Genomic DNA, 12,644 nt, shown 5'->3' with positions numbered 1-12,644 from the left:
GCCGCGGATGGCGATGCTGTCAGCGCCTGAGGTAGGTAGGAACCCGGTTGTTAGTCAATTGGCCGATCGCTTTTCCGGGGGCAACAGAACATGGGAATCAGGAGCAGGTGGAGGCCGTTCAGCCCCTCGAGCCTGCGCCGCCATCCAATAACGTCACGGCCGACCTATTCCAACTCCCCCCCCCCCCACCTCCAGCAGTGATGGGGGTGGGTGGGGGGGGGGGGTGGAGGCTGCGCAGGCGCGGAGCTGAGGGAGGGAGGGAGGGAGGCTGCGCAGGCGCGGAGCTGAGGGAGGGAGGGAGGCCGCGCAGGCGCGGAGCTGAGGGAGGGAGGGCGGGCTGGAGGCTGCGCAGGCGCGGAGCTGAGGGAGGCGAGCCGCGCGTGCGGCGGCGGCTGCGCAGGCGCACAGGCGGCGGCGCGGTGCCCGGGCTGCGCACGCGCGCAGGCAGTTGGTTCGGGGGGGGTCGGACAACCGTGAGGAGCTGAGATGCCGGGAACCGCCGCGGTGAGTCGGCCTCAGCCTCCACCCCCACCTCCCAACCCCAGGCCCTCCCTAACCCCCCACACCCCCCCCCTCCCAACCCCCCACCCCCGGGCCGGTCACACACACACACACGTCAACCACACACACACAGAGAGAGAGAGAGAGAGAGGGGGTAAAAATGGTGCCTGGGTCCAGTGTGGCCCTGATTGGGCGGGTTTCACGCCCAATTGGGCGACTTTTTGTTGTACTTTGTGCGTGTGTTTGTGTGTGGGTTTGTATGTGTGTGTGTTTGTATGTTTGTGTGTATGCTTATGCATGTGTGTCTTTGTATGTGTGTCTATGTTTGTATGTGTGTGTTTGTATGTATGTGTATTTGTATGTTTGTGTATGTGTGTGTTTGTGTATGTGTTTGTATGTGTGTGTCTGTGTATGTGTTTGTATGTGTGTGTTTGTGTATGTGTTTGTATGTGTGTGTTTGTGTATGTGTTTGTATGTGTGTGTTTGTGTACGTGTGTGTTCGTATGTGTGTGTTCCTCTACCCTCAACTCCATGGCCCCCGATGTCCTGACAGTCTGTCTGTCTGTCCAACATCGAGTCCTGGACGAGAGACAACTTTCTTCAGCTCAACGTGCGCAAAACCGAGGCCCTCCTGATTGGCTCACGTCAGCGCCTCCGCACCTCAGGTGCTGACACCATCAGCATCCAAGGCTGCACTCTCCACCTCTCAAAGCCGTCAGGAACCTCGGGGTTCTCTTCGACCCTGAGCTGTCCTTTCTTCCCCACATCTGCACCACAACTGGCACTACCTTCCACCTCCGGAACATCGCCAGACTCCGGCACTACCTCACCCCTCACGCGGCTGAAACTCTGGTCCACGCCTTTGTCACCTCAAGGCTGGACTATGGAAATCTCTCCTCGCGGCCTTCCCGCCACCTCCCTCCACAAGCTGCAGGTCATTCAGAACTCTGCAGCTGGTGTACTGTCCCGCACCAGGCTTCGGACCACATCACTCCCACCCTCGCTCGCCTCCACTGGCTCCCCATCCCCCAGAGGATCGAATTCAAGATCCTCATCCTCACCTACAAGGCCATTCACGGCCTTGCTCCCTCCTACCTCTCCGACCTACTATCCCCCCAAGTACCTGCCCGTACCCTCCGTTCCTCTGGCTCCGGTCTGTTCCACATCCCCCGCCCCAACCGCCCTACCATCGGTGGTCGGGCCTTCAGCCTCTCAGCCCCGAGGCTCTGGAACTCCATCCCCAGTGCCTTCGCCGCCTCCTCCCTTTCCTCCTTCAAGGCCGGTCTCAAGACCTTTCTCTTTGACCGTGCCTTCAGCTCCCCTCTCGACTCTCTACCCCCTCCTCGCTCCCTCCCTTCCCTTTGTGTTTGTATTTGTGTATGTGTATGTTTGTGTATGTGTGTGTTTGTATGTGTATTTGTGTGCTTGTGTATGTGTGTGTTTGTGTATGTGTTTGTATGTGTGGGTGTGTTTCTTTATGTGTGTGTTTGCATGTGTGTGTTTGTATGTGTGTGTGTATATGTGTGTGTATGTGTGTTTGTTTGTGTGTGTGTTTGTATATGCGTGTGTTTTGTGTGTTGTGTGAAATAACAGCTTTGGGCAGGTGCCTAATTTTTAAACATTTTCTATTTAAACCTGCCAAAAGTTTATTCCCCTCTCCCCCACCCTCTCCTTTTTTTCCCCCTTTAATGATTTTTCTTTTGCAACAGTTTTCAAAAGCACTAACCTAAATTGGCCGGCCACTGCTTATCCGTTAGGCATAATATTTGGCCTACTTTTGGTAAGGATTAGTGGGCTTTTAATGTATATCATAATAATAATGCTTGCATTTGATATATCACTTTTATCACGTTGTTGAGACGTCTCAAAGCGGTTCACAGGATATACTTTAAAGTGAATTGATTGTTTTTTTGTGAGAAAACAATACTTCTAGGCTACAAACGTGTTTTAATTTCTGGCCACCCCTCTGGGGTCTCCATCCCGACGGCACAGAGTAGGTGTGATGAGTGGTGCTGTGGCTTGTTTTTCCCCCTTCTGCCAGTGGCTGCCAGAAACTGTCTCCTGGAGATGGGGAGGAGGAGGATGGAGTGGAGAAGAAGAGGAAGGATGGGAGGATTTTTTATGGTGAGCCAGGTGTCTTGCCTCATGCAGAAACCCATGACCATGCTTAAGAGTATCATAACCAAATTGCGAATTCCATGCATCCCACCTACACGTGGAAATTCCAGAGATTGTTGCAATGGAATGCGCTCTCTCCCTGGAGGGATGGATCCTGGTTACCTAATTCCCGAAATTGTTCGTAACACATTCGCAAGAGCCAAGGCTTGGGGGACCCCAGAGTGTGCATTGGAGTAACTGCTGGAGTCTAACCAGCTAAAACCGCAACAACAAATTACATTTGCATAGCGCCTTTCACGTGAGGAGGACATCCCACAGCTTGCACTTGAGGGCACTGTCTGGGGAGAAGAGGAGGGAGATTTTCTTTTGATCAATCTGAAGACCTGTCTGGCTCAGGAACTGGACTACTGCAATCACCACAGGGAGTGGGCTCGATTCTGACATTCTATTGCTAAGCATATCTTCTTGGAGGTGGTTCAGGTCCCTTTTTGCAACAACAACAACAAAATTACAATATAGCGCTTTTCACATCGGGAGGACGTCCCAAGGCGCTGGACAGACAGAGTTTCGGACCCGAGTTGGGGGTCCGAGTCGGGGAGGATGGAGGGGTAAGCAGGAAGGTCGAAAGCATGGTCGAAAAGGAGGGTTGAGATGGGTCTTGAAGGAGGCAAGGGAGGGGAGCGAGGCGGAGGGACTGCGGGATGGAGTGCCAGAAGGTGGGGGCAGAGTGGCAGAAGGGCCGCCGCCAATAGTGGGGTGAACGAGGCGGGGGATGTCAAGCAGGCCGGAGCCTGCCAAGCAGGGGGAACGAGCAGGATGGTAGGGGGTTAGGAGGTCGCAGAGGTAGGGAGGAGCAAGTCCAACGAGAGAGAGAAGGCAGGTAGGCACCAAAGTATCTGGGGGAAAAAAATTGTTACCTCAGCCCACAATTCTATGCCTGAAACCGTTTTTTCACAAAAGAAACTTTTCGCTGCTTTTTGAGGGAGCCAAGTTTGCTTGCAATTGCACAGTCACTATACTTGACAGTAATTCCCCTGTGAAGAGCTTTGTTGAGATATTCTGTTATAGGTGCTGTATCAAATTGCAAGAGTTATTTATAAAATGTCTTTCCTCTGTCCCTGACTCCCTTTTCCCTGGCTGCTGAATGATCAGAGGAGCTCCACTTAATGCAACGCGTAAATATATACACACACACGCACACAGATTGAGTCACAGGGAAAATAATAATGTAACCAGGTTCCACTGATCAAAATACCCAGACCACTGTCTGTTCACTGTTGTCAACAACACGCCTGATATCTCACTGCATGTTGACAGGGGAAGCATGGCAATTCCATGCTGTAAAATGCATTCAAGTCCAAACGCTTGAATTTGCCTTCTTGGTCATCAAATTGTAGAGTTATTCACAAATCACATATTGTTTTAATGTTTATTTTTTAATATCACTTTTGAGATTTGTCTGCCACCCCCATGCTCTAACTGTTACATCTAACTTTGAGGTTTCCTGTGTACTGAGCTAAAATATAATAATCCACATTATATTTTTAAAACAATATAGTACACCTCTGCGTAATACTTTGTATTAAATTGCCTCAAGGCTGCCAGTTTATTCCTTGGCTAACATAAAGGATGCAAGGAATTTGAATTCCATTGGATAGTGTATTCATATCATACTAGTATAGCATACCCCAGCCTGCTTCAAAGTAAGTCAACAAGAACTTGCATTTATATAACGCCCTTTATGTGGAGTAGCATCTTGGAGTGCTTAAAAATTTATATTGCAATTTAAAGGGGTCATCGGGTGGGGGAAGTAAGTTGGGTGTTGGAGCTGAGCTGGTGCATTGCTGATAACAGACCAGCCAGCCTGGCTTGTTAGCAGGACTTGAAGGGTTATAGATCAGCCATTAAGAGCAGGCAATCCTCCAACTCTGCTTCCGTTAACCCTCCAACAACAATAATAATCCTTGCATTTGATATAGAGCCTTATCAGTTCATTGAGACATCTCAAAACGCTTCACTGAATATATTGTAGAGTGGATTGACTGTATTTTGTGAGCAAAACGTAATCCCAAATCCTAACATCAGACTATCTTGTCAAAGGTCGTCACAGGGGAATTACTGTAAAGCAGCTAGTTGGACAAGTAACGGGAAGTTTGCCAGACATTGCTTTGAATGACATGCTATGTGGTTTGAGTTCATTAAGCTCCAGCATTTACTCCAACAAACACTCTTGGGTCTCCAAGCCTTGACTCTCACCAACCTGTGCCAAATACTCTCTGGAATTATGTAAACAGGGAGAGAGTGCACATTCCATTCCAGACACATGAACATGCATGTCTTAAGCATGGTGATGGGTTTCCACATGTATCGGACACTTGCCTGATCAATGGAAATGGAAAGTCCAACGTACGGGAGTGAAAGTTTCTCTAAATAGAAAAATATTGTCTGAACTGTTCAAGCTGTTAAAGCTCTTGAATAGATCAGCTGAGGGTTCAACTCCTCTCTCTTCTCTCCCTTCCTCTCTGTTTACCTCCTATACACCTCTATTCACTTCTCCCTAATCCATGCATCAAGTTTCTTCTTAAATACATTGATGGGTTCTGCTTCGTCCACAGAGGTTATTGGTTCAGACCCCACTTTGGGATATGAACTTATTATCCACACTGACACAAGTTTAATACTGGTGCGCTGCATGTCGTAGGTGACTTCCTATGTAGGAAATATTAAGCCAAGGTCTTGTCTGCCTGTGCAGGTGGACATTATATGGAACAAAAAGATGATGCCAACAAACCTCCAGATAAATTGGTCATTCACTTCATCGTTGATTATGGGATTTTGCTGTGCTTGCCAGTGATTACCCAGCAAGCACTGTGAGATGGTTTAATGTTATAGGCACTGTACCAAACGCATTATTAATAAAATGGCTTTGGCAATACATGTAATAAAACTAATTGTACCATAAAATGGGATTGGAGATGTGCCCAACACAAATGCCAAGTTATGATCTTACCAGTGCTTGTTTGTTCATGAAGATTCATTATTCACTTAGAGATGGTTACAAATTACACTGTGCCTTCAAACTGGGCAGTTGAGTTAATCGAGTAATACATAACAGGCTCCTACAGAACAGTCCAGAATATTAAAAACTTCTGGGAAGGAAGGAATGTGTGAGCAATTTTTTACAAATATTTCTTCAATGTAAATAAAATTCCTCAAAGATCTAAAAATAGGGTATTAATGATAATTAAACGATTGCTAATTATGAAAGAAAAACAGAAGTTGCTGGGATCACTCAGCAGGTCAGGCAGCATCTATGGAGAAAGGAAAGTGAATTTCGGGTCTACGACTCTTCGTCAGACCCTTCGTCCCTATCTCCCAATGGATTGACTTTAAGATTCTCACCCTCACATACACCCTTCTTGCCTCAGCACCTCCCTATCTGTATGGTTTACTACGCCACTCTGCTTGCTACCTCTGCTTGGCTAACTTTCAACCTGAATGGCTCTATCTTCTCTATACTAGTAAATCTTAAATCTTCTATCTATCTATCTAACCTCTATCTTTATATATACTAATAAAACGACAATTTCTGTCTGCGCTTCAAGAAGGATTTCAATAATCAATAACATAGAGACATAATTTGTACCTCATCAGAAAAGTCTTGTGTCTGGGAGTGACATGGGCATACTTGCTTTCCGGTATCTCCCATCGTTCATTAGTTATTTTGGGTTTTGCGTTTTTTGCTGCAGTTACACCTGGTTGCCGCCGAGTCAAAGTGGTGCTGTGGCATTGTGCGTCACAGAGCACCTATGTATGTACGCACGCACTGCAGATACACCTGGTGGCCGGGCTGGCTGACTGTGGCACTCTGGCGTCCTGCATCACAGAGCACGCACGTAGCCAAGAGACGGGAACAAAATAAAGAACACAGACAAAGCTAAGCCACGGCAACAGCAAAATTAAATTTTTAAAGTGCTGAGTCCTCCCACTGAGTCCTCCCACAGGAGTCCTCCCAGAGGAGTCCTTCCAGATGAGTATAGATAAACATGAAATGTCTGTCTGTGTGTCAATATACCTTCCATATTGGATCCTTTGGTAGCAAACGTAGCTGCAATGGGTACAGCTAGTACTGAATTAATGTAAATTGCTAATCCTCGGCAGCACTTGGAAGGAGGATATGGTGAGTATTCTGGAAGGATGAGTTCAAATGGGCCAAAAGGGTTTTCTGCATCCATTCCTGCTTTGTTGGAGGTGCTATCTTTCAGATGAGACGCCAGTCTATCCTGTAGCTCAGTGGTTAGAGCACTCACCTCAAGCGAGAGACCTGAGTTCGATTCCCAGCAGGGCGAAACGTTGGGCAAGTTTCCTTACTCCACACGCCCCTTTACCTAGCAGTAAGTAGGAACCTGGTTGTTAGTTGATTGGCTCATTGCTTTTCCAGGGGTAATAATTCCTTTTAAAAAGAATTGGTCACTCAATCCACGACTGTTTGTGGGACACTGCTGTGTGCAATTAGCAGATGCGTTTCGCCCAGAAAATATAGTCAATTTGCTTTATAGCCTATTCTGTGAAGCGCTTTGAGATGTCTCAAAGATGTGATAAGGCAAATGCAAGGATTATTATTATAACCAAGATTCAGTTTGCTTTTTGAAGTGAATGTTAAGGTTCCCGTGACAATATTTGAAGGGGGCAGGCAATTTCTCTCTGCTTCCTAAAAATCTTTCAGATTACTTGGTCATTCGCCTCAGCTGTTTGTGGGATCTTACTGATGCAAGTTGACTGCCTCATTTGCTTATAAAAACAGATATTACACCTGACAATATTTAATTATGAAGTACTAAATAATGCTAGAAATGCTAAAAGCACATTTTTCTTGTGTTTGCCAATTGTTTAATTTTGATATATTTTAATATTACTGTTAAAAGAGAAAACAGTTTGTCGAGTGGGAGTTGAGCATTCAGTAAAAATTATTTACAATTCGATTGCCTTCTTTTCGGCGGAGGCTGAAGTGCTTGAAATAGCTCTGGCGTAAGATGGCATTTGTCCTGTTAACAATGTGACAGAATTCACAGCTACGCAGACAGAAACATGCAGGTGCAAGGTAATGCCTGCACAATTTTCAAAGTCATTTTTTTGCAGTGGTAAACCTCCTCTTTCTTGTGGATTTTTTGCAGTATTCAATGATATTTCTGGACTTTGTGTGAGAATAATAGGTGCTGCACATAGCACAAGGCTCCGGTTACCTTGCTGACTCCAGCATTTTTGCTTCGGGAGATTGGAAAAATGCTTATCAGGCGTTAACTTGGCTCAGTTGGAGCAATCTCACCTCTGGGTCAAAGATTGTGGATTCGAGCCCCATTTTAAGACTTTGAACTCAACAACAAAAAGGGTGATGGAAGCCGGTTCGATAACAACTTTTAAGAGAAAAATAGATAATTATTTGGGGAGGACAAGTTTGCAGGACTATGGGGAGAGAGCAGGAGAGTGGGATTGATTTGGATACCTGTTTTCAAAGAGCCGGCACAGACACGATGGGCCGAATGGCCTCCTTCTGTGCTGTGTGATTCTTTGAACAACAACTTGCGTTTCACATGGCGCCCTTCACGCTGTGTAGCGATCCGGAGTGCTTAACAGTGGTGGAGTCTGACCCCGAGCCAGGCGGTGAGGGAGTGGGGAGGTGACCATAAGCACGATCCAGTGTGAAGTGAAACTCAATCCAGAGCTGAGGGAAAATTGCATTGTTGGAGGTGGCATCATTTGGGATGTTAAATCGAGATCCCGTCTGTTCAGGTGGACTTTAAATATCCCATGGCATTATTTGTACAGAAGGGAATTTCTCCCGGTGTCCAGGCGAATCATCCACAAGATAAAATTGGTCCCTCACTTCAAAGGTGTTTGTGAGAAAATTGGCTGATGTGTTTGTCTACAAACTACACAGTCATGACACTACGGTAAATCTTTTGAAGCACTTCCCGACGTGAAAGGCTATATCAAATGTAAGGATTTTTACTATCTTGCGGGACCTTGCTGCATACAAAATAACTACTGCATTTACTTATAAACATACAGTAATAACATCTGTATAGCACTTTGACATTCTGACATCACAGGTGGTGAATAAAATGCAAGAATTCTTACCATATTTGGACATTGTAATTAAATATTATCGTTAGCAACAGCTGCAACTTGTATTTCAGTCCCGCAACTTAACCCACTATTCAATTTTTCCAGAGTCATCCTCATGGATCGTGTGGCTGATGGTCAGTGGTTTGTATCCACTTCCTGCCTAGTCCTTGACACGTGAGGCAGCCAGGCTCTATGGAGCAGCTCTTTAGAAGAGGAAAATTCTGGACAGGTACTTGCTTTTTAACAAATGATCGAATGCTATTCTAAGAAATGTATAGAAGCCTTCTCTGTAAACCGAACTGGAAAGACTACTAAATAGAAATGTTCTTGTGTTGCGTACTCTCTTAAATTCAGCTTTCCAGATTATGGAAAATCACTGTGAATGTCTTTTATTCTTGGCGAGAGAAACATTGCAATGTTGAGAATGCTCATGTAAGTCTGCGTGGTCAGATGTTGTGAAGGAGGTCTTGTGTGGTCGCAATGATTACTTTATGCAAGAAGCTTGTGAGTATTTAACTCGGTAGTTCTCAATGACATTACCTGTCAATCAGTACAAAAAATTACAGCTTGAATGTTTTTCAGAAAAATTTAAGATGCATTCCACGTAAGGATATGGAAATTGCAAGGAGATTTTGTCAATGCTATACTGTACTGTCCTCTTATTTCTTGTACTTCAGTATTTGAATGCTTTCAAATCATCAACTTAAATTTAGTCTTTTGTGATCTTAAAAGACACTGTTTTGCCAGTATTTCAGGTTTTTCTATTAATCCAGCTCTGTTCAAACCATAATAACAATAATCCTTGCATTTGTTATAGCGCATTATCAGGTCTTCGAGACATCTTAAAGTGCCTCACAGAACATAATGTAGAGTGAATTGACTATATTTTGTGGGTGAACCGCGGCAGCTAGTTGCACACAGCAATGTCCCACAAACAGTCGTGGATTGAGTCACCAAATTATTATTTTTTGAAGGGATTATTATCCCCAGAAAAGCGATCCGGCAAGCGACTAACAACGGGGTTCCTACTTACTGCTAGGTAAACAATCTAGTCCTTGAGCAAAACAACTTTCATCCATCTCCATCCATTACTTGCTTCTATCCCTCTCATCTTCCTCGTTAGCTGAAGCTCTCATTCTGTGATTATACTGTATTTCTCTAACATTTTCCTCCATGACCTCTCTTAAGTATCCTTCAGTGTTAAATCCATCCAAAGTTCTAATCCTGTATTCTCCCACACTAGGCTCCACTAGCTCTCAGTACTCCATTAGATAGACATTAAGATCAAATTACTTCACAATTTTGCCATCATGCCATTTTCCTCCACCACTATTCTGTTGCCCATGCCCATTGCTCATCCAATTCTGGCCTAATGCTTGTTCATCACTCCCTCCAATCTACTCTTGCTGACTGATACCCCCTACCCCCCGGAAATGATTCCGAAAGTGCCTTTCTCTCTTTCTCACCCTGCCTTCTCTTTTAATGATTGGTTGGAAATTTAACACCAACAATGAAAGTAGAGCATGAAATTTAGTGTGGTAATCTCTGGAGGAAGAGAATAGAAGAACATTTTGTGCTTGTATAATGCCTTTCCCTCTCCCAGATATTATTTGCTGGTATTGCTGTTTAAATAAGCTAGACTGATGGGGAAGCAATTTTATGATGTAATAGATCAGGAGTGAAAAGCTATTTACTTTTGAATATCGCACACTCTTAATGAGGTGCTAGATTGTAGAATAGTGTTCTGAAATCAGCGATGTACCATTCTTGAAAAGTTTGGACTGTTTACTTGTTAATTGTTCAAGGAGGCAAATGAATTTGGGTGGTTCACATGCATTGTAAACATAGACATTACTGAGGAAGTAAAACAGCGGTTAGATAGCAATAAGTTTAAGATGAGAAACCTATTTGAGGTGCCTTTGTCACCTCAAGGCTGGACTATGGGAACTCTCTCCTCGCCGGCCTTCCCGCCACCTCCCTCCACAAGCTGCAGGTCATTCAGAACTCTGCAGCTCGTGTACTGTCCCGCACCAGGCTTCGCGACCACATCACTCCCACCCTCGCTCGCCTCCACTGGCTCCCCATCCCCCAGAGGATTGATTTCAAGATCCTCATCCTCACCTACAAGGCCATTCACGGCCTCGCTCCCTCCTACCTCTCCAACCTACTATCCCCCTACCTGCCTGCCCGTACCCTCCGTTCCTCTGGCTCCGGTCTGCTCCACGTCCCCCGCCCCAACCGCCCTACCATCGGTGGTCGGGCCTTCAGCCTCTCAGCCCCCAGGCTCTGGAACTCTATCCCCCAGTGCCTTCGCCTTGCTTCCTCCCTTTCCTCCTTCAAGGCCGGTCTCAAAACCTTTCTCTTTGACCGTGCCTTCAGCTCCCCTCTCGACTCTCTTCCCCCTCCTCGCTCCCTCCCTTCCCTCCCCTCACCCTGACCATTTCCCCCTCCTTGCTCCCTCCCTTCCCTCACCCTGACCATTTCCCCCCTGCTCGGGTCCTGACCCAACTGTGCAGCGCCTTGGGACGTCCTCCTGACGTGAAAGGCGCTTTATAAATGGAATCTTGTTGTTGTTGTTGTTGTATTTAAAACTTTCCTACCTCTCTTCGATTCCCCTTTATTCCCTTCTCTTATTTGTATGCATCAAGTTTCCTCTTAAATACATTGATGCTTTTTGCTGTAATCAAACTGAGATTTCCATTCATCCCATCCCATATGGAGTCGTCCTGTAGCTCAGTGGTTAGTGTACTTGCTTTGCAAGCGAGAGACCTGGATTCGATTCCCAGCAGGGTGAAACGGTGAAACCTTGGGTAAGTTTCCTTACACGCCTGATAATAATCCCACAAGAAAATAAAACAATAATAAATTCAAACCATGGCTGTTTGTGGGATACTGTTTTGCGCAATTGGCTGCTGCATTTTGCCCACAAATATACAGACAATTCACTTTGCAGTCTATTCTGTGAAGCTGTTTGAGACATCTAGAAGACGTGAAAAGCGCTATATCAAATGCAAGGATTATTATTATTTACACATGGAAATCGCAGAGATAGATTATTAGAATGGTATGCGCACTCTCTCCCTGGAGGGATGCATCCTACTTACCTAATTCCCGAAAGTAATAGACACAGGGTGGCAAGAGCCAAGGCTTATGGGCATCAGAGTATATTTTGGGGTACTTCTAGCGTTAACCAGCTAAATTCGCATAGCTTGCCTTTGATATTGGTGTTTAGTAAGCTTTCCTGCTGCTTGTCCATTTAGAACCACCCTAGGGCTTTGGCTTGCATGGTTAACAGGAGCTGAGTGCATGACTCCCTGCCCCCAGTGACTGGTCTGCCAGGCTGACTGCGCTGTCCTCAGCAGTACGCTGGAATTCTCTGTACCCGCCTGGCTCAGAGACTGGACTATGGAGACCGCCACACAGGACTGGCTGAATTCCAACATTCCTTTGCCAGGCATGTCAACTTAGTTCAGCTCCAAGGAGACTCTGCTTACCTCCCCCTCCAAAGCAGGGTAGTCATAACTCCTGCCAGTGAGTTCTGTCTGAGGCTAATTTCTGATTGAAATTGAAATTTTTTAAGCAAATGAAGCATTGCTCACTTCTTAATGATGAGATTAGAGCTGATTGCATTTTTCAGCCGCCAGGAGTGAAACATCACTGCAGGGCTGAACAAACTTTGGTAGTGGAGTCTCAGAAGTGAATGTTAGAAGTACGTTAGGACTGTAGCTTAAAGGTTGCTTCTGTAATCCACAGGGCAGTGGAGGTGACCACAGGGCAGTGGATGTGACCACAGGGCAGTGGATGTGACCACAGGGCAGTGGATGTGACTGCAGGGCAGTGGATGTGACTGCAGGGCAGTGGATGTGACCGCAGGGCAGTGGATGTGACCGCAAGGCAGT

General features: G+C 45.9%; 1 protein-coding gene across 4 annotated transcripts in view; it reads left to right on the top strand.

Annotated features, from left to right (window-relative positions):
* The first annotated feature begins 440 nt into the window (after window positions 1-440).
* znf532 (zinc finger protein 532) overlaps window positions 441-12,644 on the top strand; it is a 76,534-nt gene continuing 64,330 nt past the window's right edge. For 2 of the 4 annotated variants that reach the window (XM_007903096.2, XM_042335901.1), the window contains exon 1: window positions 8,914-8,974. Coding sequence is in view for 2 of the 4 variants with exons in the window: in XM_042335884.1 (XP_042191818.1) it covers window positions 8,938-8,974 (37 nt within the window). In the remaining 2 variants the exon portion in view is untranslated. Of the gene's footprint in view, window positions 505-2,606; window positions 2,626-8,850; window positions 8,975-12,644 lie in introns of those variants that run through there. The other 2 variants (XM_042335884.1, XM_007903087.2) reach the window with 2 other exon arrangements.

The sequence above is a fragment of the Callorhinchus milii genome, unplaced genomic scaffold (genome assembly GCF_018977255.1).
Source record: "Callorhinchus milii isolate IMCB2004 unplaced genomic scaffold, IMCB_Cmil_1.0 Scaffold1, whole genome shotgun sequence".
Taxonomy (NCBI): domain Eukaryota; kingdom Metazoa; phylum Chordata; class Chondrichthyes; order Chimaeriformes; family Callorhinchidae; genus Callorhinchus; species Callorhinchus milii.
This window is presented reverse-complemented; position numbering and strand designations above follow the sequence as displayed.